Source organism: Pongo pygmaeus, chromosome 16 (genome assembly GCF_028885625.2).
Source record: "Pongo pygmaeus isolate AG05252 chromosome 16, NHGRI_mPonPyg2-v2.0_pri, whole genome shotgun sequence".
Taxonomy (NCBI): Eukaryota; Metazoa; Chordata; class Mammalia; order Primates; family Hominidae; genus Pongo; species Pongo pygmaeus.
Window position 1 is genome coordinate 86,390,281 of NC_072389.2, and position 26,953 is coordinate 86,417,233.

Consider the following 26,953-nt stretch of genomic DNA (forward strand, 5'->3'; position numbering starts at 1 on the left):
GTACCAGATGCCTGTCTTTTCTAAATGTGGCAAACCCTCAGCTGCATGGGGAAATCGAGGTGAGGGTCCTGTTCTTCACACCCATTTCAGATGAGTTCCTTGCCAGGCGCTGCTTGGGCTACCCGTGGCGAACTGGAAACAAGAGGGGATGGATGACTTGTCCAGGATCCCTGGGTTTCCTTCCGAAGGGTGCATAGGGCTGTGGGGTCCCAGGGCTGTGACAAATGCAGGGCACACTTCCCCACTAAGGCGAAGCTCTTACCATCAGCGAGGAGGAAGCTGTTCCCTGTCAGGTCCGGGGTGGGCGGTGTGTGTGGTTTGTGTGTGTGTGGTGTGTGTGTGTGTGGTGTGAGAGAGGTGTCTGTGGTATGTGTATGAGTAGTGTGATGTATGTTTGTGGTGTGTGTGTGGTGTGTATGTTGGTTTGAGTGGTTTGTGTGGTGAGATTTCTGTGAGTGGTGCATGTGTGTGGTGTATGCATGGTGTGTTTATTGATGTGAATGGTGTGTGCATGTGTGGTTTGTGTTGTGTGTGGTGTGTGGGGGTGTGTGTATATGAGTGATGTATGAGCAATGTGTGTTGTGTTTACGAATGATGTGTGATGTGTGTGAGTGGTGTGTGTGTGTGGTGTATGTGTAAGTGCATTGATGTGAGTGGTGTGAGTGGTGTGTGTGTTGTGTGTGTGAGTGCTGTGTATGTGTTGATGTGAGTGGTGTGTGTGTGGTGTGTCCAAATGGTGTGTGTATGTGAATGGTGTGTATGTGTGTTGTGAGTGGTATATGTGTGGTGTGTGTGTGAATGGTGTGTATGTGTTGAGTGACGTGAGTGGTGTGTGGTGTGTTGGTGTGAATGCGAATGGTGTGTATGTGTTGAGTGACGTGAGTGGTGTGTGTGGTGTGTTGGTGTGAATGCGAATGGTGTGTATGTATGTTGCTGTGAATGGTGGGGGAGTGTGGGGTGTGTGAGTGGTGTGTGATGTGTTGGTGTGTGTGAATGGTGTGTGTCGTGTGTGTGTAAATAGTGTGCATGTGTGTCAATGTGACTGATGTGCGTGTGGCATGTGTGTGAGGGTGTGTATGTGTGTTGATGTGAATGGTGTGTGTGGGTGTGTGTGACGTGAGTGTTGTGTATGTTGATGTGAGTGGTGTGTATGGAGTGTGTGTGGTGTGTGTCAGTGGTGTGTATATGTGTTGATGTGAGTGGTGTATGCGGGGTGTGTGGGGTGTGTGAGTGTTGTGTATGTGTGTTGAGAGTGGTGTGGAGGGGTGGGGTGTGTATGAGTGATGTGTATGTGTGTTGATATGGGGTGTGTGCAGGTGTTGTGTATATGTGTTGAGAGTGGTGGGGTGTGTGGTGTGAGTGGTGTGTATGTGTGTTGATGTGAGTGGTGTGTGTGGAGTGTGTGGGGTGTGTGCAGGTGTTGTGTATGTGTGTTGAGAGTGGTGTAGGGGTGTGTGGTGTGTATGAGTGTTGTGTATGTGTGTTGATGTGAGTGGTGTGTGTGGAGTGTGTGGGGTGTGTGCAGGTGTTGTGTATGTGTGTTGATGTGATGTGTGTGGGGTGTGTGGGTTGTGTGTGAATGTTGTGTATGTGTGTTGATGTGAGTGATGTGTGTGGGGTGTGTGCAGGTGCTGTGTATGTGTGTTGATGAGAGTGGTGTGTGTGATGTGTGCAGGTGTGTATGTGTGTTGATGTGAGTGGTGTGTGTGGAATGTGTGGGGTGTGTGCAGGTGTCGTGTATGTGTGTTGATGAGAGTGATGGGGTGTGTGTGTTGTGTGTGTGTTGTGTATGTGTGTTGATGTGAGTGATGTGTGTGGGGTGTGTAGGTGGTGTGTGAGTGTTGTGTATGTGTTGATGTGAGAGATGTGTGTGGAATGTGTGGGGTGTGTGTAGGTGTCGTGTGTGTGTGTTGAGAGTGATGGGGTGTGTGTTGTGTATGTGTGTTGATGTGAGTGATGTGTGTGAGGTGTGTAGGATGTGTGTGAGGTGTGTAGGTTGGGTGTGAGTGTTCTGTATGTGTTGATGTGAGTGATGTGTGTGTGGTGTGTGCAGCTGCTGTATATGTGTGTTGATGAGAGTGGTGTGTGTGTGGAGTGTGTGTGATGTGTGCAGGTGTGTATGTGTGTTGATGTGAGTGGTGTGTGTGGAATGTGTGGGGTGTGTGCAGGTGTGTATGTGTGTTGATGAGAGCGGTGGGGATGTGTGTGGTGTGTGTGAGTGTTGTGTATGTGTGTTGATGTGAGTGACGTGTGTGGGGGTGTGTGGTGTGTGTGAGTGGTATGCATGTGTGTTGATGTGATGATGTGTGTGTGTGAGTGGTGTGTGACGTGTGTGTTGGTGTGTGAAGCCCTGAGAGGAGGTGGGTGGGAGACAGGATGAAGGAGACCGATGCAGCATGGACTGGGTGCAGGCTCCCAGCTCAGGACTCAGCTCCACACACACAGGGAGACCCGAGCGGGGTCTGCACTCCCTCCTAAGATCCGGGTGGGCCTGACAGCTGATGTAGAGACAGGATTCTGGGTAGAGGGACCGCTGGAGGTCGGAACAGGTGGAGCGCCTCATCTCAGTCTCCCGGGGTTTGCAGCTCCTCCTTCTGTCTCTGGCCACAGCCTCACGCGGGGGATCGTGTTATGAGTGGGGTGCTGAGGAGTCCAGAGGGCCTTCTGCCCCCTCTGCCCCTCTGACCTCTCTTGCACTCCTGTGAGTTAGAACCAGAAAAGCAACATTATCGAAGTGACTCGAGTCCTTACCATAGCAAAATGACTCTAAGTGGTGTTAGCATCTGTGTGTGTGTATTTTTATTGAACACTTACATGTGCTTACGCTGTGCCAGGCATCATTCTAAGTGCTTTACAACGATTAGCTTCTTTAATCCTCATAACTCCAGGAGGTGCGTTGCTATCTCCATTTTGCAGATGGAAAACCAAGGCATAGAGAGGCTAAGTAATTTGCTCAAGGGTTATATAAAGATCACACGTACATACACGTATAATGTCTGCTTGGAAAAGACGTTCTGTTCTAGGGGAAAGTAACAGAGGAGAAGGAACATTTCTTCTACTAGACGTGATAAATAATTGGCTTTCCTTAATACTCACAATAACCATGTGATGTAAGTATTTTCTTGATTTTATAGTGCGGGAGACTGAAGCTTAGTGAGGTTCAATAGCTTGCGCACGGACCCCATGGCTAGATGGAGTGACCCCAAAGCATGAACATGTCCTACGTGCCATACAACTTTCATCTGGGCCTGTGATGGAGAATCGTGGCCTTAGCGCGTCTCTGCCACCCTGGGGAAGGATCTGCCCAGCCACCTGGCCTCCGCCTGGGCACCACAAGGGACAGGGACCCCACAGTGGGTGGCCAAACACATAAGAGCCTGCTCTGCCCTTCACTAGCCGTGTTACAGGGTACAGGGCTGACCGGTCCCTGCCGAGTTTCCTAATCGGTAAGATGGGATGAATTTCCATTTACTTTATAGGGTGGATGTAAAGCTTGTGCAAAGAAGATGGCAGAGTGCCGGGAACACAGTTAGTACCCAACATAAATCTTAGTTTAGGTAAAATTTTATCATTGTTCTTAAGCCAATCCGTCCCATTATTGGACACTTACTATTTAAAAAGGGCTTCCCCTTCCTCTGTCTCTGTCTCATTCATTCATTGCTTCCAGTTCTCACCAGTTATATATACTTTGTCCTGTGTCTTCCACATGAAACCCTTTAAAAAGTATTATTCTATTTGTAATCACTCAATTGACATATCGTTAAATTAACATTAAATTAACACATGCATTGGGAAAAAACTAGAATATTCAAAAAAACAAGAAGAGCTTTTAGGATAAAATAAAACCCACCTATAATTCTCACAACAGAAATAGCCAAGTTTAACATATTAGTGTATTTCTCTCTGCCTTCCAGTCTTTTTTCTGTGCATTTAACACACACACACACACACACACACACACACCCTTCCTCTCATCTCCCATCACAGCGAGGGAGAAGCTATGTCTGTGTTAGGTCCAGGACAGCGGGGAGTGTGTTTGCTGTGTGTCAGGGGTGTACATGTGCATGAATATTCTAATGTCTGTTGACACAGACTGCTGAGCTCTCCTCTAGAAAGGCTCTCCTCATGAATACCCACAGCTGCATGGTATGGTGGTGGCTGCACAGCCACCCTGGAGGTATCCGAAGTGTGATTTCCTCCCTATACAGTGCAGTGTTCAGTTCTCTTTGTGAGTGAAATTCAGAAACCCTGGAGCACATCATCAACTGGCTTGCAGGGCTGCTCTTCATCTGAAGGTTTAGCCGGCTTTGCTCTATTGATACCAGGCCTTGTCTTTGGGACTCTCACCTCCAACCTGAACAGGGACCTTCCTAAGCCACCTTCTTTGGATGGACATCCCAAGAGCTTTGCTTGCTTGGACATGAGTCACAGAGAAAAGATGCCAGATTTGGGAAGCGGGTGCCAGATTTTTCCAGGGAAGTCTGACAGCTGATCACATTATAGATATAGACATAGATTGCAGAGGAGAGAGACTTGTTTTTTCACTTTTGTTTGAATTTATTAAGGGTGGCTCCTAAAAATCAACATTAGAGAAAATATTTTATCTTTAAAGTCAATGTTAGTCTCATCGATTGCATTTTCTGTTTAGCTTATTTAGTATCCAGAACACTTAATTACCAAAAATAGCATTTGATAAAATGAGACATCCATTCTTAAATAAACTTTTTAAAGTAGTCATAGGAGCAGATTCCTTGACAACAGAAAGAGTGTCTGTCTTAAACCAGCAGCTCATTCCAGTTAAATGCAAGGCTCGAGCAAGATTGCTTACCATCAGCATAATCATGATCATTTTAATTATTGTTGCTTGAGGGTTTTTTTTTCCCCAAGCACTATGTTAGGCTCATCACAAACCTTGTCCTTAATTTTTAAAATGCCCCTTCAAGGTACATATTATTAACATTTCACAGCTGACACTTTGACCTAGAGTAGCCACGTCACTCATAGCTGAGAAGTGTTTGAGCTGTCATTTGAAACCAGATATATTTGACTGCAAAGTAGTGACTTTCTTTTACCTCATGATAGATCATTTTTACTCAATATTGCTCTGAAAGTTCTGGCCAATGAAATAGGACATGAAAAAAAGAAACTAGACATGAAATAAGACAAGAAAAAGAAAGATCACTTGTGGGCACCCACGCAGGTCATCTAACTCTCTTTGCCTTGCTCCCTTCATCTGTTGGAGGAAAGAAAGGACTAGATTTTCAGTATTCCTCATCCTTTGCCCCACCAGCCAAGGTTTTGGGGAGCTTTACTTTTTTCAACTTATATTGCCAAAACTATCAGCATTTTTGTTTTACCCAAATTAAATTCAGGTGATTGGAACGGGGAAGGGATGACAACCTTTCTAGGATTACCAACAATGGCTAAGATCTCTTCCAGCCTGAAATTTCCTCGACTCGAAGACAGGAACGAGGTAATGGCTTTAAAATACCAAAACTTGGACCTGGCGTGGTGGCTCACACCTGTAATCCCAGCACTTTGGGAGGCCGAGGTGGGCAGATCACGAGGTCAGGAGATGGAGACCATCCTGGCTAACATAGTGAAACCCCATCTCTACTAAAAATACAAAAAAAATTAGCCGGGCGTGGTCGCAGGCGCCTGTAGTCCCAGCTACTCGGGAGGCTGAGGCAGGAGAATGGCGTGAACCCAGGAGGCGGAGCTTGCATTGAGCTGAGATCATGCCACTGCTCTCCAGCCTGGGTGACAGAGTAAGACTCCGTCTCAAAAAAAAAAAAAAAAAACAAAAAAAACCAAAAAAACCCCAAAACTTGTGCTGCTTAGAACATTAGCTGAGCAGGTGATACATTTTTAAAGTTTCCACAATTAGAGATATTTATGATATACTGAGATAACCAAAGTTAAGCAATCCTCTTTATATAGGTAGGACTTGTCAATATGTTTTTAGTGGATGTTGGAATCTCCAAGAAAGGGGGTAAGTGCACAGCTTTTTTCTTAACTTATTTGACCATGGAACTCTGTTTCTTGGAGAATCTTAAGGGGCTGCTGTTCTGTGGAACTTATTTTAGAAAGTAGTGACTTTCATTGTCATCTGTCTTTGCTCTAACAGTGATTCTGCCCTTCAGTTTGGGGACATAATGGACTCAATGTGTTTTAGCCTCCATTTCAGAAAAATATAAATATTTTACCAAAGCAGGCAGATGATAAAGTCGTTGGGTTATTGCTTTTAATACTGTCTAGCTGTCACAAACTCAGTTGTCTAAAGGGGAGAGAATTACTTTAAGAGGATTTTCTTTTTTTCCTTGAGGACTTTTTGATGTGTACCTTGGTTTAAAAAACAAAACAAAAGTGTAATCATTCCCAAAGTTTTGTGGACATAGCAAGATGACTAAATTAAGCTTTTGTTTATTGTGAAGTTGTATTGTGTATTGTAAAATTCTTCTTCAAGAGTTTCGAGTGGGATAGTTCAAGTTGAGCTTCAAATGTGTTTATTAAACATACAGTGTTTTGGGGCGTAACTGTGGGTCAACTGTCACAGGATTCCCTGAGTTCTACTGAAAGGAAACAGAGCAGTAACCTACACCAACCATGCACTGTCAACATCACCAGGCATCTCTCTCCACTAAGAAGGGCCCAGATTCCTTATGTATCCTGACCCATCTTTTATATATATTTTTGTAGATTGCTGCTTCCCTTCTTCCCCTGGGTAAAAGTTGAGCTAAGAAAAGCTAACACTGTGGAAGTCCTTCCCAACCACAATAAACAGAATCACAGATGCCACTTGAAACATTTGTTGAGCCATGGAATGGTCTGGGAAAGGGTGCCTGAGCTTAGGAGCTCTCCGTTAAGTAGGAAAGAGAGACTGCTTAGTGTGGTTTCTTTGAAATCAGGGATGCTTAACATGACCTTAACGAGCTTCCACAATTATCTGGCTTATAAGAAATAATGTCTTGGTCACAATGTGCAGGAAAGGTACTCTTATTTCGTGCCAGACCTTCTTATTCTTTAAATTAATATTTATTCCTGAAAAGGTCCAGCTCTGGAGATCCAGGAAGCCTCAGCCTGGCCTGCTGTAGCCTGAAGTGATGCTTTTAACACCCTAGAGCTCACTGTCCTCGTCAAGAATAGAGGGGCCAAGCAGGGCTCAGATACTCAGGGCTTCTGAGTCCAGAGTAGGCATGGCAACCAGCCTTTCTGCTTGAACACGAACCCAGGGCAACGGAGGGGCAGCGGTGGGCACTGCAGCAGGGCGTTGCCTCTCAAGGCGTGTGCCCCATCTGGGTTACCAGGAGTTGGTTCTTTCCCTCAGGCTTTGGCTGTGCTGCCCGGATTCCTCTGCATCTTACCTGCCTCCAGGTGGTCAGGAGACAGGAGTCCCTTATGAAAGCTGCTAAGCTGTTTTAATTCTGTTTAACCACAGTTCCAATCAGTAAATATGAGAGTACTGCCAGAGATACCCTTTTCCAGAGAAAGAGGAAAGACTTGCCCCAGCCACATAGCTGATGATGGCAGAGCGGCCGCAGGATGCAGGTCCCCGGGCTCTCTGCGCAGGTGGTGCTTCTGGTACCGTATGACAACTTTCTTGCCTGTTACTGGGCTTTTCTGGCATTGACAAAACCTCTTGTCTTTGCTGAATTCCAGAAATGGCTTCAGACATACCTGGATCTGTGACGTTGCCCGTTGCCCCCATGGCAGCCACCGGACAGGTGAGGATGGCGGGGGCCATGCCTGCCCGTGGAGGAAAGCGGCGTTCCGGGTAAGCGACCTCAGCGTTTCCAGGAATTGGCTTAATAAATGTTGAGCAATGCTCTTGACCTGTTAGGAAAATATTGTTTCTCCCCCTCCTGTAGAATAAAAGCTCAGCAGTTTGCATCCTGTTTAACTTTTACAAGATTCCTAAATATGCACATGATTTGCTTCTAAGTGTTTTGGGCCTCAGCGCCCAGCTGGGGACTTCTGTTTGCTTGTCCTTGTGGTGAGAATGTGCTTTGTGATCCTGCTGGGCCTGGCTCAGGCCATCTGAAGGGAGAGGGCTCACCCATTATCCTGCCTGAGCCTCCAAGCCAGATTTGGCAGCACTGCTGCGCTGAGCTCCAGCCCCTGTGGGCTGCAAAGGTTCCACCCTGGTGCTGTCCATTCTTTCCTCCTTCAGAGACGGTGTGCAGGAATTCCTTTCAAAAGAATTGGCTAAATCTCAGTGCTTGAAGACCAGACAGTTGGCATTGTCTGCTGCTCTGCTGGTGAGGGTGGTAATAATACTAAGTACTATTGTTCCAAGTGTACTTGTTCTGATAGGGCCAGAAATGTCATCACTCTTGAGTAGATGGAACCAAAACTGCACCTATTCATGATCCATAATGTTTGTGGCTGCACATAGACCTAAAAAAACAACCAACCAACCAACCAACCAACCAACCAACTACCCACCAACCATCCAACCAACCAACCAACCAACCAACCAACTAACCAACCAACCAACCAACCAACCAACCAACCAACTACCCACCAACCATCCAACCAACCAACCAATCAACCAACCAACCAACCAACCAACCAACCAGCCAACCAACCAACTGCCCATCAACCATCCAACCAACCAAATTCCTGCAGGAAAAACGTGATGGACATTTTCAGACTCAAGATATCACCTAGCCCCTTTCTCCTGTTGAATCCATTTTATTTTCGATGCACTATTTGATAAACAAGGTTTCTCATGAAGTTGAATCAATTTGTACTTTTAAAGCAATTTCTGATAACACACGGCTCCTTGGGAATGCAACTGTCTGGTTACAGCAGAACCCACTTCTCACAGCCCAAGGCCTGCAGGGTGTGCCCGTTTTTAGGTGGTCCGATATGATTCTTAAAGGGAGCATAGGTGGAGGCAATGGGAAGTATCAGGATCTGGGATGGTGTGTGGCTAGAATGCAAAAGCATATTCAGCCTTGTAATTTTAGGTTGGAAAAAAGACTGTTATGTGTGTTGTATAGTCTCTAAAGTAGGGCCTGAGATTTTTATGATGAGGGAGAGGGTTAAAAAGCCCAGCAACAGAGCTCAGTGGTTATGCCAGCTTTCCCTGTATTCAGCACGCTCACTTGCACTCGCTGGGTGCTGAGGCAGCCAGTTCTCTATCTGCAGCTGCCACCATCTTTACAGTGGAACCAGCAGAGCTATAATGAGCAGTGTTGGTGCCTGGGGCAAAGCTCCGCAGATCAACTCTGTAATAAATGATGTGGCTCACCTCTGGGGCTTCCTGCAAACCCAGCCATCCGATTTCAACCAGCCATTCTTGCTAACTAGGTGCTAAACTCAGCAGTTGCTAAAAGAAGACAAGAGGTGTCAACTTAACTGATTTTTTTTACAATTCCAGGCCTTTTAAAATTATTTTAAATGTCTATGTGCACTCTAACTCGCATTTCCTGAGGACAGAGCCCCATTGCTTGCCCAAGTCCTTTTCCAGAAGAAGCCAGCACAGGGCTCTGTGAGGAGGGAGGTGGGCTGAGTCAGGACTAAGTTCAGGCATAGATGCTCAGGCCCACCCTAGTACTTACAGGACCAGAAACCGTCTCTGTGCTGGGAAGTCACCTCTGAGCCTCTGCCAGGAGTTTCCTCTTCCCCTCCCGCAGGGCCTGGGCTGCCGTGAGCCGAGGCTACTTCCCTCTTTGGCCTCCATGTTTCTGACCCCAGCCTGGTGTCCACGCCCTGATTTGTGGTTGCTCCCTGAGCTGATGATTTGACTGGGGACCCAGTCCCATTTCTTTTTATTTTATTTTTAGAGACAGGGTCTCGCTCTGTGGCCCAGGGTGGTCTTGAACTCCTGGCCTCAAGCAATCCTCACACCTTGGCCTCCCAAAGTGTTGGGACGACAGGCATGAGCCACTGCATCTAGCTTCAGTCCCATTTCTGAAGAAGTCCTGCACCACTGTGCTTTCCTTCCCGGGTCACACACACAGCGTGGCACTGGAGGCAGATGTGGATCCTGAGCAGGAGGAGACAGAGCCTAGCATTGAGTTCCACTTAAAGCCAAGGGAATGAAACATCAAGAAAAGCAATGAGAGAGGAAGGAGGATGAGCAGCAATCGCTGACAAATCACCCAGGGGCGAGGGCATGACCTGTGGAAGGCAAATCAATGAGCTTGACCTCTCTAGGGTGCTTGTCCTCCACCATCCTCACTCCTACTTCCTTTTCCCTGCCGGACGGAGGGGGCAAAGAAACTATGATTCCACTTGCCAAGCCTCAGTGGCTTAGGGATGTATCCTGTGTCTAAGCAAAGAAACCTCCGTTTTTACAGGGCCGTTTCCATAGTAATTCTTGCATCTGACGTTTTTACATGTTTTGCTGAAATTCTATGACTGAGGCTACCTCTGTTCTAGAAGCTCATGATAATAGCTCCTTCGACCACAGCCTAAACACTTAACTAAATACAAAGGAGACCCTGATGGAAGTCACTCACTCTCATCGAAATGCAGGTAACCCCATGGCAGGCCCCTGCTCCTGTGCCATGGCACGCATTTCCCACTGCCCTCCCTACTGATGGCATGGTGTTCTTCCACCTCCCTCTTCCATCTGAGAATGTGGGACATGGTGGAGAGACTCAGAGAGAGAGGGGAAAGAAGAGAGAGGAGGAATGGGGGTGGTGGAAGGCGGCAGTGGCATTGGCAAGGACCTTCCCACACCTCCATTTCTTGCCTAGGTCTTCCCACTCTGACCTGATTATTCTGATGGAGGGAAGTATCCCAAATTTCCAGGATAACCCCCCTTCCCACCCCAGTGTTCCAAAGCCAATTAGAACCAACGTCTAGCAGTTGGGATCCTCCAGGCCTCCCGCTGGGCCTAGCACTGTGGATCTTCATGGTTTAACTTTCTTCCCATTTCCCTGACAGCCTTCATCAGTAAGTGTCTTAGCGAACTGCCTGCCCTCCCAGCATTTGGGACTTAAGGTGGAGGTTCCAAAGTCCCAGATTCTATCAAAAGTGATTCCACATGTGTGGGAGAAATGAGCTGAAGCAAGTCACTTGGAATGCATGTTTATAGTAACCTCCCTGATCTCAGTGACAGGGTGGTGAGGAGTTGAGGGCTTCCTTGGGGCAAATTCAGTTAGGGGAAAGCAGCGGTGGCTAGTTAGGGTTTGTGCCCACCTCAAAGCTAGCTTTTGATGGGGATGGAGGGTGGAGGCTGAGGGCAGGGATGTGTCAATCCCTTTCCACTTGGAGTCCGATGCTGGGCTTCTAAAATAGCATCACTGAGGAAAAACTATTTTCAAGTTACTTATAGCCAATAGACTATTTTCAAGTTACTTATAGCTATCTCCCTCTAAGGTAACCCTGGGAGCTGCTGGAATGTGGTCTAATTACAGGTGTATTTACGTAAGCAGCTGTTTCTCTTGGTGAACTTTTATGTGCTAGCATCGCTGCAGTCTGGGCTGGCCAGTCCAGGCTCCGAAGGGGGAACATTTTCCAGCAGCCCTTGACACTTCACTTGTTGCAGAAGCTTTGGGTTGGCCCAGGATCACTCCTTTACTGTCACTGTGGGACCAGCCCTTTTATCTCACTAGAGCATAAGTGACTTCTGTTCAGTGGCTCGTATTTGATGAAACATTATTATGATTACAGTTACCATCAGGGAGCTTCACTTCACTCACTCCTAACTAATTGCAAGTTCAGAAATGCTTATCATGGCTTTCTATTGGGACAGGCATTCAGGCTCATTGACAGAAAAGTACAGTAAAATGCATTTTCAGCCCCCTTTTTGAAGACTCTTCTATCATCCATTCACTGTGTTGAATTAAAGTGAGTACAATAGGACTTAAAAGTCACATTTTGATTTCTCTCCTTTATTATCCAGATGCTGCTGTGTAATAGAGACACATACAAGATATAAAACAAAGGATGATTTACTTAGACTTATAGAAAAGAAATAGGCATAGCTTATGGTAGTCCTATGTAAAGTAGAGAATCCAAGATGGTGATAGCAGTCCAAAGCAACAGCATCTTGGCAGGTGTGACTCTAAAAGATCCTTAGGGTTGCATTGTTTTCCATGTTGCTGACGAGCCAGTGAGACTGTTTTCGGGTGGATTGAGTCATCATAAGTATTTAAACATTTGTGTCCTGATTTATCTCCTGGTTCGCCTCTGAATTGCTAGAGCTGATGGCTCTATACATGCACACGTGTGAGGCACAGGATCTGGGTCCCTAATTTTCCTAGACAAATGCTGGTTCCCAAGTTCCCAGAGGACTTCAGAAGACTCTGGGTCTGGAGCAGGGCCGTCTCCTTCTCATACCCTCTGCTTGATTGAGCCATAGCTGACCTGGCCTGTGTGGTATTGTTTACCATGGGGCTCACTTCGTTATCTATCTGGTCCCACAAAGGGCTGGGTAAAGAACAGAACTCTTTGCGAAAACAAAGGTGACCAACCATCCTGGTGTGTCCAGGACTTTTCCAATTTTAGCACTGAAGTCCTAGATCCCAGGTATCTCCACTCCTATATTGAGAAAATCAGGATGGTTGGTCACCCTAAACACCCCAAAGATCATGAAGGCTGAGGACAGAGGGCTGGCTTATAAATTGCATTTTGCAGGAGTACTGACAATCACACTCATACCAACTTGAGCTAAAAGGAATTTTAAAGATAACTGTATGTCTCACACCCACTTGTGGTTTTGTTAAATGCTTGCATGAGTTCTTTGGAATGTTGAAACTGCTATTTCTTTTTCTTAACGCTGAAATGTTTTTGACAGCACGCACGGGGTGTTAAATAACCTTCATGTGGACGGCAAAATCGCTCTTCCCCATAGTGAACACTAGGTGGCAGCGTGGTTCTGCGGCTCTGCAGAACACCGGGTGAATTTCGTTACAGCATTTTTGGTGGTGACCTTCCCGTTGTAATTTTCTGGGAAAGGTGGGGGTGATGGCTTAGTAATTATGCAGAATATTGGTAGCTTTGATTCATTTAGAAAGTCTTGCATTCAGCTCCCACTTGTCCACAACATCGGCAACTCTAAAGCTGCTGCCTGGTGCCTGGTTTCCCAAACTACCTTGCAGAGGTGTGTGTCTGTCTCTCTTAGTGGTGTCTGTAAGGCCCTTTAACTGTACTTTTTTTTTTCTTATCACTGTTCTACCCCATGTCCTCTTCTTCTTGTGCGTAGGTATTTTTGTTATCATTACTGTCATCTTTTCCAATTATGTAACTCCTTTTGTTCTTGTACTGTTAGTATAACCCTTGTGTCTGAGAACCAGAGATTCCAAATTAGCAGGGGATCCTGTCAGGTCATTCCAAACAAAATAAGGCCAAGATTAGGACTTTGGCTACGCTGTACATAAAACAAAACAAAAACAAAAGATACTAATTTTAAGAAGAAAATACTTCTTTGCCTTACCTAATTCCAGTCCCTAGGTCCCTCAGGTTGCCCCCAAGCCCCTAGAGACTAGGATTTGTCTTGTTGGGAGCTTCTTCGGTGTGCCCGTGCAAGGATAGCTCGCCCTGTGTAATCTGCCATTTCCCGGTAACCTGGGTGTCCTGCACCTTCTCCAAGTCACTTATTAGCCACTGAAGCCCTGCCCTTAGAGCCTGAGGGTATGGGTCACCCTTACTGGGAGGCCAGCAGCTCTAGAATCTGTAGCAGTGGTCATTTAATGCACACTCCATTCTGATACTGAGCTGTTCAGGCAAGGAATTTCTCAATCCAGGCTGCCAGGCAGGCTGGCCTTCCTTCTGCTTGAATTCCATGGGAACTGTGCCTCATCCAGTCCACCAGGACTACAAAGAACAAGATAGGGAATGCAGGGGCTCTGAGACATTCTCTCCAAGGAGCTCCACTCACCCTGGATGTCCAGGAGAGCTCAGACATCTGTATCATTTTTCATTTTGTTTCCCCAAGGACTCTGGGTACACTTGACACCAATTAAGTACCCCCTCTGCCCTAACATGTTTAGGAATTGTGTGAATTACCATTACAGAGGCATGATTTTTTGAGAAGAGTTTGAGATACTAGTTCAACAAATATCTATCAAGTCTTTTTGTCTTATGTTTACACTAAGAGGCCCAGTAAAGGGTGAATCTGAATAATTACTTGGTGAGTTTCCACAGGCACAGCCGATTTGAGTAGCTTGGGTCCCAAAAAGCCATTTTCCCCCTCAGCAGCCATGTTTTTTGGTCCTGGATTTAATAGCGCAAGGTCTTAAATGTCCTTTTCACTTTGACTCATCAAGACCAGCCACATTTTTAAGCAGTACAACCAGGAGTATGTTCTCTTTCCCTTGTGATCCCTTCACCCTGAAAACTTCTGTTTTCAAAATCCCATGAGCCTTTTTAGGCTGTTAATATACCATAAGATAAAGTAAGAAAAAGGTCTTAATGTGGAATAGATGATGCAGAAGGGTGCAGGTATTCCCAAAGATGGTGAGAGACAAGGAAGAGACGCCTTTCCGTCATAGCCAGAGCAATCCATTGGCTGCTAAGAGTTCTAAGAAGGGAATGGCATATAGAGTTCTGGAGGGGACGAGTTGATACTTAAATATTCCCAGCCATAGAATTAGTGGTGCTTAGACTGAAGACCTTTCATTTTGCCTCTTCTTGTCTTGAACCCGTTTGATGACTATGTAGAGATATTGCTTGTAGCACTGCCAAAGGTTGGGACCAATGGATAGCAGTCCTAGTGAATAAAGCTTCTTTTGTTCCAGCAGCTGCTGTTACCAGTTAAAATGTTCTCCTAATAATCAGTGCTCACTTGTGATCTTGACTTTTCAGAATGGACTTCGATGATGAAGATGGTGAAGGCCCCAGTAAATTTTCAAGGTAAGTTTATTTTATTTTCCTTAGACTTAAAGAAGCCAATAGCCAGCATTCACCTTAGAGAGATACAAGAGTGTAACGTCTTTTGTCATTGCAAAAGCCATTGCCTGCAATTTGACTGGTCCCTCACTCTGTGGCAGTATTTGGCCCAGTGGCAGCTGGCTATTAGCAACCCTGCCACATCCTAGCAGAGATGATCAAAAGGTAAGTAACAAGTTATTAACTCTGTTTGCTTTATAAGCAATTAATGTCAATTTTAAGGATTCGTTTTAAAAAGACAATAGGGCTTTTTAAAAAGTATTTTTAAAAATTCCTATGTCTTTTAAAAAGGAATCTATTAAAATTAATATTCATTGCTTATAAAGCAAACAGAGGAATTCATTCTTGCTGAAAAGCCCTAGAGTTCAAGTTTAGAAAAAACTATCAAGATAAGTCTTTTATTGCTACCATGGAAAATAAGAAGAGATATGAGAAACCAGGGCAGCTGTGTTCTGGATGCAGCATAGAAAACTGGGTTTTCAGTTCCTAAGAACTGTATTGCCCACTGGCCATGTGACAGCATCTTTATCTGGGCTCTGCGGGGCCATCCTGAGTGCAGACCACCTCATGGAAAGTTTGCTGGATCACGAATGTCCATGGGTTATACACATTAATACGTGAAGGATGAGGCAGGCCCAACCCCATGACTCTGTCTTTTTTTTTCTTTTCCATTTTGTTTAAGATATGGTAGGAAGTTTGGCAGTGTTGACAGGAAGGCATAAATCATTCCATCATTCTTAGCAAAATTCACATCTGTACCCACTTACCTAAGGAAGGGCCTTCCTTGACATTCCTCTCCACTAGCCAAGCCTCCAAGCCTTCCTAATTCTTGGTCACTGATGGACTTGAAAACTTGCCACGGGTGACGGTTGCTTTTCTTCTGTATCCATGGTCCATAGTTTGGGCTGATGGCCTGTTGTTTTTGGAGGAACCACATGCATATTGAGTCCTGGGCTCCCTGAGTTACCCTAGTTTTCTCCCCTCATGGTAGCCATTTTTGGTGATGATTCCTTTTACAAACTGCATTGCGATTGTGAGTTCCACACACTTTTCCACCAGTCCAACAGGGACATGCATCTCGTTACTTCCCAGGGATTCCCAGAGTCTCCAAGTCCATAGTAAACTCTCATCATGCCATACACTTTCATCCCCAAAATCTTTTCCTTCCATCTTTCAGCTTCTGCTTTGGTTGAAATAGTAGAGCGGAGGTGGAGAACATTTTGGTCACTGATGACCTTAGAGTTTCTAATCAAAACAGGACATGAGTTTCAATAACAAAAGCATGTATTGTTTTCCCTCGGTGCAGACAGAATGGCAGCTTGGACATCCACCCATTTCTTGAGACACATTTTAATAGCAGGGTGTGTTTTCTTGCTGAAATGGAAACAAGGGCACATATCTCCCTGCCCCAGTTTGCTCTCACTGTACACAGCCTCCCTCTATGAAGGAACAATGACTTTGATTCCTCCATGTCAAAATTCCCCTTGAGATAACATTCCATAGCATGCTAACCTTAGGAAATGATGATTCCTGGGGCCTCAAAACATAAAGTGGAAGAGAGATGAGGAGTGACATTTGTTTGACATTGAAAAGATCAGTGTCAGTGATGAAATAATAGTGCAGGGGTACAAAGACCTCATTGTATTAGGCCCGATCATTAAGAAACAGAAACTCTACACTCTGGGTAACTATCTCATGACCCTGTCTGTGAGTCCGTTTTTATACAGTCAAGGTTCAAACCCAGGCGTCTATGAACCATATCATTTCCCCTGTGAAAAATAAGGAAGATAGGATGTGTTTCCAGCATATGCTGTTACTAATAGGAATGCGTTTGTAGGACCGCAGAGGCCTAGAGGTCACCTGGGCTTAGCTGCTGGGCCCTCAGTGAATGGGCCCGTGGATGCATCTGAGCTGCTCAGCACTGGGAGAGACTCCTGAGTCCACCCTCATCCCTCCACTATGCAGTGACTGTGGCTGCTGTCCAGGGGAGGAGTGGAGAATCTGCTTCCAATTGGCGTGGAACACCCCAGTGCCTCTCCTGTCGGCTTTTTCTCTTCTTACAGTCAGGCAACAGAAGCCCCTTCATGTGAGGCCCTGGAAGAGATAGAGGCTGCCTTGTGAGCCAGCACCCACCGTAGTTTGCTGACTCAGAATCTAGGCAGGGTGCTGTGCCATGGTTTCTGTCTCTTGATGTGTGTGTGCCATCAGCTTTTCCAGCTTTTCGCAAGGGGGCTTCCCAGTTTAAATGTCCTGCCTATCATGAGACCTCATGTCTCAATTTTTGATTTGGGAAGTATGGTCATAGTCACAAAGGAGCTTAATTATAGGAATTTGGTGTGGTTCCTACTTTAGCCCAGCCAGGCCCATCACAGCAGGCCTTAGATGCAACAAAGTAGTAGATGTGAAGCTGCCACTGCTGTGTGACCTCAGGTGCGCACACACACACAAGCACGCACATGCACACGCCCATACGTGCATAGGCATTCCAGGATCCCGCCTGCCAGTGCCAGAAATGTTCTTAGGCCCGCTTCACCACATCCCAAGGCCTCAGCTTTTTCTCACACATGGGATTCATGCTGTTCTGGGAGCTGTGATATGCAGAACATGGCTCTGCCTACATTCGAAGTTTCCTTCCCCCCACACAAAGGCACGGGGACCTGGGGGACAGAAGCCAGACTGCAGTGGGCTGAGGACTGATGGGGAGATGAAGACATGAAGATGCATGAGAACAACTCTTTGAGCAGTTTGGATGTAGATCAAAAAGGAAGGGGCTCCGGGAGGGGTACTTTTTAAGGATGGGAAGACTGTGAGTACATCCATGTGACGAGGAGAAGTAATGGGGATAGCCAGAGATTTGGAAGACTCAGGAGTGAGGCTGGGGAGAGATGGGTCCAGAGGAGGAGGAGAGAGCCCTGCCCCACAGAAGGGAGTACTCATGCTCCAAGGCAGAAGGAAGGAGCTGCAGGTGAGGCCAAGTGCGAGGCTGTGGGTGCATCAGAAGTGGAGGGGTTAATTCTCGTGGCTTCCATTGTCTTGATTAGGTAGGAGATGGGGCTGTGTGCCGCAGGTGGGAAGAGGTTTGCTATTGTGCCTGAGAGCTAAGTTTAGGGTGGCCCTGGGTTGAATTCACAGGAAGGAGGCTAACCGAAGACAGAGATGTAAAAACTTTAGACCCCATTTGAGATTGTGGACCACCAATGTGAGGTGGCATCAATGTGTATAAGTGCAGTTTCCCTCCAGCAATACCCAGCGGGGTGGATACAGGGAATGGAGGCTTTTCTCAGACTTAGGGTTGAGGATTAGGGCAGGTGCCATGGAAGGACAGGAGTCGAGGTGGTTAAGGTCTCAATGAGAGGGTGGTTGAAGAGGCCAAGCTGTGGGTCCAATGGCAGAGGGAGTGAAGGGAGGCCAGGAGTCTGGAGGAGTGAGAAGAGAATGGAGGAGGCCAGGGACGGGAAGTAGCAATGCGGTCAAAGAATAGTTCTAATTTTGTGGGAGTTTGAGAGGGCTGGCAAAGTAGGAAGTTGTGGTCAAATAGTGAGAAGCTACCACCATGGGAGAGGCTGGCCGAGGTCTGGTAGAGGAGGCGGAGGTCAGTCCTGGGAGCAGAGGCGTGGGGAGACAGATGGGTGGGTGTGCATCACCCCCTGCAGAGGCTGTCTTGGGGGTGGTCTGGGGGCAGGGGCTGGCTGTCTGTGTGGCTGGGCAGTGGTGATGATGACGAAGAGCCTAGAAGGTGGCAGAGACGGATGGCACAAGTTTCAGAGGAGGAGGCCTTTCTGCCAAGGAGGCAAAAAGGAGTGAAGTCGCAGAGCCAGCCTTTCTTCCTGGGCTCAGCCAAGAAAGCAGCCTCCACTGGGAACGCTTGGCTTGACCTCACTCTTGGAATTCCAGTTATCAAGTCACTGATCCTAACAGCAGGTGGTGATAAACCCTGTGTCTTTGGAAAAATGCTGATTACACTCCAGAAAGTGTTTCTCCAAAGATGATCTCCCGGGCAGCTGGTAGTGGTACCGCACCCTTTTATAGTGAGGTCGGCACCAGTCCCTCCCTGGTTCCTGTGCCTGCATGGATGGCCCTGGTGTGCCTGGGAGGCAGATGCCAGTCCTGCCCAGCATGTCCTGCAACCTTACACTCAAGCAGAGGCCAAAAGCCTTTTCATCACTCTGAGTGGTTCAGGGGTATCCTCCTACTTTAACGTCCCCTTAGATTGATACATTTTCTGGGGAGTCCCAGGATACCTTCTCATACCTGCAGCTGGGGTCAGCTGCCACCAGTACATGGAGGCATCTTAAATATTGTTTCATAAGGGGCATTACTAACATCCCAGAGCTGTCATCAATAGAGTAAAAATTATACACTGTGCTCATCATGTGCCTTACGTGTGTGAATGTATGCGTAATGTTTCGTTAAAACAAAAGGAAACATTCCTAATATAACTGTCTTTTTAAGTTACATTTACAACTTGGGGGACAAACAAGTATGCACTCCTCAAACTTTAATTCTTGTCACTGTATTATCTGTGTATTTTTGCTCCCTTCAGACTCATTCCACACCCTTTCTCAAAAGACCCTGAAGACCTTCCAAGGACTTCTCATATCTGTTGCTGTGGATTCAGCTCCAGTGCTTGGAGCCTCCTAAGAGCTTGGACTCAAAATCCCTTATCAAGGGGCTTCCTGGCCTCTCTTTAACCTTTTTAGAAATGGCTGTAAGTGACCCCATTGGCTGTTCTTTGGTGAGATTGTAGCACCCTATTGCACCAGTCCAAAATTACACCTTATATTTTGTAGAGTTAGCCAGTGAACCTCTAAAGTTATCTAAAAGTAAAGATATTGGTGGTAGGAAAGCTTCTGCAGAATTGACCTTTTGTTTCTCATCACGCCCATTTTGGTACTTCCCTTTTGGTTTTGTGTGGTTTTTAAGCTTGTAGGCATTTCCCCCCTGGCTTTACAGGTTGTGGTGATGTTTTAGTTATAGTCATTCCTGCTTTGTGAGTAGGTATCATGACCAAAACTCTGTTGATAAGGAAAATATGCAAGGTAGGCGTGTCCTGCAGAGGTCTTTCCTGGCAGAAAGAAGATTGTGGGTTTCCAGAATTCTTAGTCTGAGCATCTTAGCCTAGAGAGTGGGTTACTCTGTTTCCAAGTGAGAAGATGCCTAAAGTATTTCCAAGGCAGAGAGGATGACCAGGCAGCAGCAAGGAGTGCCCCTTTTTTATCTGACCTGATCTTATCAGTTACCGTGTGTGGGACACACTGGATGGGTACGTGAGGTCCTTGTAAAGCAGGAAGAGATTCAGCCGAGCCTTTCAGAGGTTGCAGAGCAAGAGCCAAGATGAGCCCTTCCAAACTTCCCATGCCTTCTCCCTGCCTCTACAGTCTCAGTTCGTATGAACCAGACAAGTGTTGCAGATAAGCTGGGTAGAACTTGGTACAGTGTTGCTTATGAGCAACTAAAGTCCATGTTGCTTCAGTGGGTTAGGGTTAGGGTTAGCACACACTGGAATGAAAGATTTTGTAGGAGGAGGTGGCTTTCTAACACCATGCTGATATGGATGGGTGATTTCCTTTTTTTTTTCTGAGACAGAGTTTTGCTCTTGTTGCCCAAGCTGGGGTGCAATGGTGCGGTCTCGGTTCACTGCAATATCTGCCTCCTGGGTGCAAGCGATTCTTCTGCTTTAGCCTCCCAAGTAGCTGGGATTACAGGTGTGCACTGCCATGCCTGGCTAATTTTTTGTATTTGTAGTAGAGACAGGGTTTCACCATGTCGGCCAAGCTGGCCAACCTCAGGTGATCCACCTGCCTCGGCCTCCCAAAGTGCTGGGATTATAGGTGTGAGCCACTGTGCCCAGCCAGGGTGATTTCTTCATACAGTATGTTTGGCTCTCACATGATGGACCTGCACCTTGATGTGTTTCTTACCGTGTTTAGCTATGCTACCCCCATCAGTTTTTCTGCTGGAGAGATTAACCCTGATTTGAAATGATAGTGCCTGGATAACACTAGAGTTTTTTGAAGAGAGAGGATGAAATCAATTCTGGGATCATAAGTAGTCCTGAACTGTGTCTCTTTGGAAGCTGCTAGGCATATTCTTTCCCCCATAAAGCCTCAAATATCTTTGCTCCCTAGTCTCTCCGGGTTTTCTAGCTCTGAACTAGGACCAGTTAGTGCTCTGCTGGGGAGAGGTGGTGAGAGAGAGACAGCAGGTGACTGGCAGGCCTGGTCCCAGTCCTGGTAAGTCAGTGTGACCCTTGGAGCCTCAGCTTCCTCCTCTGTAGGGAAAGGAGATATTTCCTGATTGGGGGGTGGGGGTGGGGGGTTGCAAGGATCAATTGCAGTCAGTGCTGAGAGAGTGCTTGGGAAGCCGTTAAGTTGCTATAGAAACATGCAAGATGTGTGTCTCACTGGGAACAGGGATTGTCAGAGGTGCCGGGCCTGGGCCCCTGCTTGGGAGGATCTGGGCTTCTCAGACTCTTCCCTGTGTTTTGGGTGAGTCTTACATTCAGCCTGGACACACAGGTATCTTGTAGTTGCCTTGCAGAAACCTGGGCCTTGGATGGCTTCTGGGGAGCAGGATGCCTACCTCCTTCTCAAGGAGAGAACAACCCTCTGCCCTTCCTGGAGCAGCCTCAGAAGCTAGGAAAACTGCCCTACTGAATATGCCTCAGTGGGCCCTCTCTGCAGGTATCTGACCAGCCTCCATGGGGCTTCCTGAAATGGCTTTCTGCTGGCCTTCATGGCTCTTACAATGCCCTGCAGCGCTGCCCGACAGCCTTCCTTCCCGAGTGTCAGCAAGGTAGGGCAGAGCCAGCCTGTGCCTAATACTGCACTAGAGGCTGCTGACAGCTGAACAGGACTCGTGTGTAGACCCCCACCCAGCCACTCTTGGTCTGATGACTCCCCCAGGCTACCTCTGAAGGCCAGGTGGTATGAGCCTATGCAAAGGGTCTCTTCCTACAGTTCTGACTCCACCCTGGCTAGTCAAATCTCACAGAGAAATCCCTAGTAGGGGGAGAAGGGGATTGATGCTTCCTTCGCTTGAGAAGTGCTGAAGCCCTTTACTGGAATTGCAGACAGAAAGCCTTGTTTGTTCAGTAACCTGAGCCACGCACAGTTTGGTGAATTGTCCAAGAGCAGAGGTTATCACTGTGTGCTGAGTGAATTCTGGAAAGGAAAAAACTCCTGGTGTCTGGTCTTCCAGTTCTGGTGCAATCTGGGGAAATGAGGACAGATTCTGCCCTGAGTGAGGCCTGTTTCCAAGCCCGATGGCTTTGAGAGTGGCAGCTGCTTGGTGATGCTTCTCCAGGTTGGGGAGAAGCTTTATGTTTATTTTCAGCAGGTCTGTTGTTGGGACTGCTGTGGCCTGGAGAGGGGTGTGGACCTCAGGAGGTAGAAATGGAAGCTGAGGCATCATGGAGAAATGTGGTCCTGGTGCCATCTGTAGCAGGGCTGTTCTACAGACATTCCACGTGTGTAGAGCTTCATGTAGCTCTGAAGCTGGCAGTGAGGTGTAGTGACCAGTCATATTATTTCAAGTGCTGACTTCTCAGATTTGGACCATGGCAGTGTAGGTGGCCTGGCTAGAGCTAGACTTGGTCATGTCTCTCATAGTGTCCTGCGTCGGCCCACCTGCTGCCTTGAGGTGCCCACACCTGATCATCCTGACATGAGCAAAGAGAGGCTGCAGAAGCACTTAGGTTTACGTTGTGGCTCCTCTCAGCCAGGCCTGCGTGGGGGCTTTCAGTGTCCCATGTCCTAGGGTTCCTGGCTATTTCCTGGGACTTTTTCACGGGGAGCTCTCCCCATCACACACTCTCAGCATCCTCTTCTGATCTTTTAGTGTACAAGGAAACCACACAGGGATTGTGTTTGCACCTGCTCACTCTCTGTTGCCCCTGCTTTTCCGTGGGCTCTCTGTCCTGTCCAGCACCCATCTCCAGTACCCAGCACGGTAACTCCCAGACTGGAAGTATGCTCCAGGTATACCATGTCTGCAGTGATCAGGGAGTTCCCAGCATGGGGCTGTCTCATTCAGTCTGCTTGCTCTGGGTCTAAGGTTCCCTTCCCATAGCAGACAGGAGACTCAACTGCTGTCAACAGTTTAAGGATGCTCTTTATTGAGATCTTATAAAATTCTCCTTTCTTGTTCTTTAACTAAGATGGGTACCTCACTATTCAGATTAAACTTAGGAGGTCCCCATTAGGAGCAGAGTTGGAAAAAAAACACAAGTCAGTGTGCAGTTAGTTGAACCTCTTCTTTCTGTGCCTTAATTTCCATAGCTGTGCTCCTGGAGCCAAGCTCTGGGTCCTCTTAGCACAGCAGAGGTGTCTTTGAAGCTGACAGCTCTACCTGTGTCCCCAACTGTCAATTCTGTGGAGTCCTGGTCCTGCTTCCCTGTACATAGGGGTTAATTTCTTTATTGATGCTACTCAACCCCGAGCAAGCATGTGGTGCACACGCAAGTCACAGACACCAGGTTCACAGGCTCACTCCTACAGCTCCTCCAGGCAGACCCCAAATTGTCTCCCCACTCTGGGGAGGAGATGGCCTTGCCCCAGCAAACATGATCTTGGAGATGTGTCCTTCTGTGTTCCCAAGATGGCATCATCCCCGCTGCCTTGATGAAGGCTTCAGAATGAAACTGTACATACATATGTGTATGTCACTTACTTATCAAATCTTGTTGCTAAGTAATTGGCAGCTGTCAGTCATTTTGACATTCTGCTGGTAACTCAGTATTATTTCATAAAATATGAAGTGCTTGGAGCATTTTCTGGACTAGGCAATGAATACAATCAGTTTTTAAGCAGTTGCCCTAAGGCTATCTTCTTCATACACCTTATCTCACAGATTGGGTTCACAGAGCACTGTGATGAAATTGCTTTAGATCTCTGTTTAAGAATCATATGAAGATTTTTTGCCTGCAGATTATTTATAAAGCAAGATGGTCTTTGCCACTGTGGGACAAGCTCTTTGGATAATAGTATCAGAAGCAAGTGTGCATCAGCCTTTCATTGAAGCAGTGGCCACAGTGACCAGCTGAGGGGTTTGGAGGCTCAATGGAAGGGGTTTAAGGGAAGGCTCTGGTTTGTATTTTGAGAAGCATCAGTCTGGCCACAACATGAGGACTAAACTGGAGGGTGAGACTGGAGAAAAAGGCTGGGAAAAGGTGGTTGGTGACAAGGGGAAAGTGGTGACAGCAGGCAGTCGGCATGGACTGGAGAAGGTGGGAGCGAACCAGGAAACAGCTGCAAGAGCTTTGACACAGATGGAATTTTGAGGGACGGGAGCAATTCCACGTGTGCTGAATCAAAGATAAGTAGGAATGGCCATTGCCTGGTGATACTGATGGGTGGGGAGCAGCTGACACGTGGTTGGAGTAGAGGAGGGGGCTGTGGGTAGTGCCTAATGAGGGAGATCCCGGAAGTCAGGCTGACGAGCTGGAATGCAGACTCCAGGTGGTGTGAGTGCATGGGAGGAAAGCCGGTTCTCCAGGGTGTCTGGCGGGCAAGTGCGGGGCGGTGGCGTGCAGCCCTGGACCTAACTCGTGCATGTACTACCCATGACCTTACAACGCCCGTCAGCGCGGCCAGGGTGCCTGCCTAGCATCTTACAAGGTCAGCAGCCTCAGCCAACTGTCTCTGTGTTCCATCCATCCCATCGGGCCTTGATGAAGTGTAGGCTGGTGAGGCGGGGGCTCACCCTCCTCTGAGAGCTCCTCAGGCCTTTCTTGCTGCACCTTGGTTGTCTGGTGACAAGCTCCTGGCTGAGGAGTCAAATGCAGGAGGCGTTGGTGAAGTCCCGGTTCAGGGTGGGCTGCCACACTAATTTACCTAATTTATGGAGAGAAGGAAAAGGAAGTCCTGTATCTCCTCCAGGGAAGGGTTCCTGAATGCACTAAATAACTCAACAGTCTCTAACCAAATCCTCCTTTTTCATCACTTTCTTTCATTATGATTGCCCCGCCCCAACCCATTCTTCTCTGGTTACCTCTATCTACCCCCAGTCAACAAGCCCTGCCTGATTACGCAGCAGCCGTTTCTCCTGGAGAGTATATGCCCTTCCCTACCAGAGTGGCTGTGCTCTGTGGACCAAGGGCATTTGTGCTGGGGCTGGTGTTTCCACCATTCCAGTGGGTTGGCTGCAGAGTTATCCTTTGTGGGTGGGAGGAGAGCACCAGGCCTCAGGAATCTCCCTGCTGGTCCCAGCCTCCATCTCCTCCTCCTTGACCCTAAACCTCTCCTGCAACCTGCACCTCCCCTGAGAAGCCAGCCACAGAGGCAGAGAGCATCATGGCTCTTATCAGCCTGCCATGCACGACAGCTTTCCCTTTACTGTCCAGCAAGGTTTCCCAGCTTCTCATGCTCCTCGGCCCCTCTACTCCAGGGCCCATCTCTACCCTTCCATCTAGGCCTGCCTCCTCACCACCCTCAAATGCTTCTTCCCAATTCCAGGCCTTTATTTGATCCTGCTGATTCCCTCCCCAAAATAGACCTCCTCTACTTGCTGACAGGTTAGACCCAGCTCTCTCCCAGTTCCTCCTCCCTACCCCTTCCAGCACCCTCAGCCCCAGGACCACCTCCTCCTCTTCGCTATGGTTCTCTATTGTGGTTTTTGTTTTCTGCCTGCCTTTTGAAGCATTTAATCATACTCTGCATTTCATTTCCACTATGCAAGGTATATGTTTTGTCTTCATAGTTAACCCCCCACTGCTTGAGGACAGAGTTGGGCATTCCTTGTTTTCTCTCCCCCTCCTCCCCTCATGGGGTCTGGAAGGTGCATGGTGGATGGTTCAGGTCGCTCTGCAGTGACCTCTACTGCAGTCTCATTTCCCCTCGTTCTGTGTGTTCAGAGGCCCTCAGCACGTGCTACTTGGTGTCATCAGGGCTGACTGGCACGTCTGTTCCCCAATCTGGGAGGATGGGCTGTTAAGCTAATTAATACATGCAGTGTCTGGAGGCAGCCCTGCCTGAGTTGTTTTTTTCTTGCCCTTAGTGTCACTCTCATTTTTTGAACACCAGTGAAACCCCAAATCCTGCAGCGGACGTGGGATTTATTTTTAGATAATTCTTTTATCCCAAATAACAGCTTTGTCTTAGAGTCGTTGAACTGGGTTGGCTGTGACTCCTTCGAGCCTGAAGGTAAAAAGCCTGGGTTGGAAACATTCTACCATCCCTTCTGCTAGTTTTTTATCATAACACATCACAGAGATTGCATTCAGTAATTCCTTTGCAATGCGTTTTTATTTTAAATTGGCTATTTATTGTTTCATAAGCCAGGGGTGTACCTGTTTTGTTACTATGCTGCAGAAAATCTGTTGGGCATAGAACAAAGGCTTATTCACAACTTCAAAGTAAATTTGTAGCATTATTGGTCTACTTAGTGACACAAAGATGGCAAGGCTATATAGTGCTTCTTACTGCAAGATATAATATGTAAATATTATGTATATTACATACTTATATATTACATAGTTATATGTAGTAAATATGTAAAGATACAACATGTAAACCACATACTGAGGCAGACAGTAACCACATTTGTGTGTGTGTGTGCACATGTGTATATCCATGTACAGATTCATGTGTGCACAGGTTGGAGTGCAGTGGTGCGATCTCAGCTTACTGCAACCTCCACCTCCCAGGTTCAAGCAATTCTTGTGCTTCAGCCTCCCAAGTAGCTGGGATTACAGGCATGCGCTACCATGCCCAGCTAATTCTTGTGTTTTTAGTAGAGATGGGGTTTTACCATGTTGGTCAAGCTAGTCTCAAACTTCTGGCTTTAAGTAATCTGCACACCTCAGCCTCTCAAAGTGCTGGGATTACAGATGTGAGCCACCGTGCCGAGCCCTCATGTCTCAACTTTTTATGCTTACAAAAATACCTCAGGCATATGGGAGTAATTAGAAGATTTTGATATGTATGTAGAGATTGAGACTATAGACATCTATGCTTCCAATATGTAGATGTAAGAGCTTGCTGAGGCATCAGAAGGGCCATTTTGCCCAATATTCATTCAAAGCACTCAGCTGTTAGGTGTTAGCCCCAGTTCCTGATCATTTGGTGTTAATGGTTTTATCCCATTAGATAGTAATCCCTAATCTGAT

General features: G+C 47.1%; 1 protein-coding gene across 6 annotated transcripts in view; it reads left to right on the forward strand.

Moving 5' to 3' along the window:
* The window catches only part of ARNT2 (aryl hydrocarbon receptor nuclear translocator 2), a 203,047-nt gene that overhangs the window by 43,317 nt on the left and 132,777 nt on the right, over positions 1 to 26,953 (forward strand). For all 6 annotated transcript variants that reach the window (XM_063652821.1, XM_054450823.2, XM_054450819.2 and 3 more), the window contains exons 2-3: positions 7,660 to 7,774; positions 14,764 to 14,811. In XM_063652821.1, the coding sequence (XP_063508891.1) occupies positions 7,660 to 7,774; positions 14,764 to 14,811 (163 nt within the window). The remainder of the gene's footprint in view (positions 1 to 7,659; positions 7,775 to 14,763; positions 14,812 to 26,953) is intronic.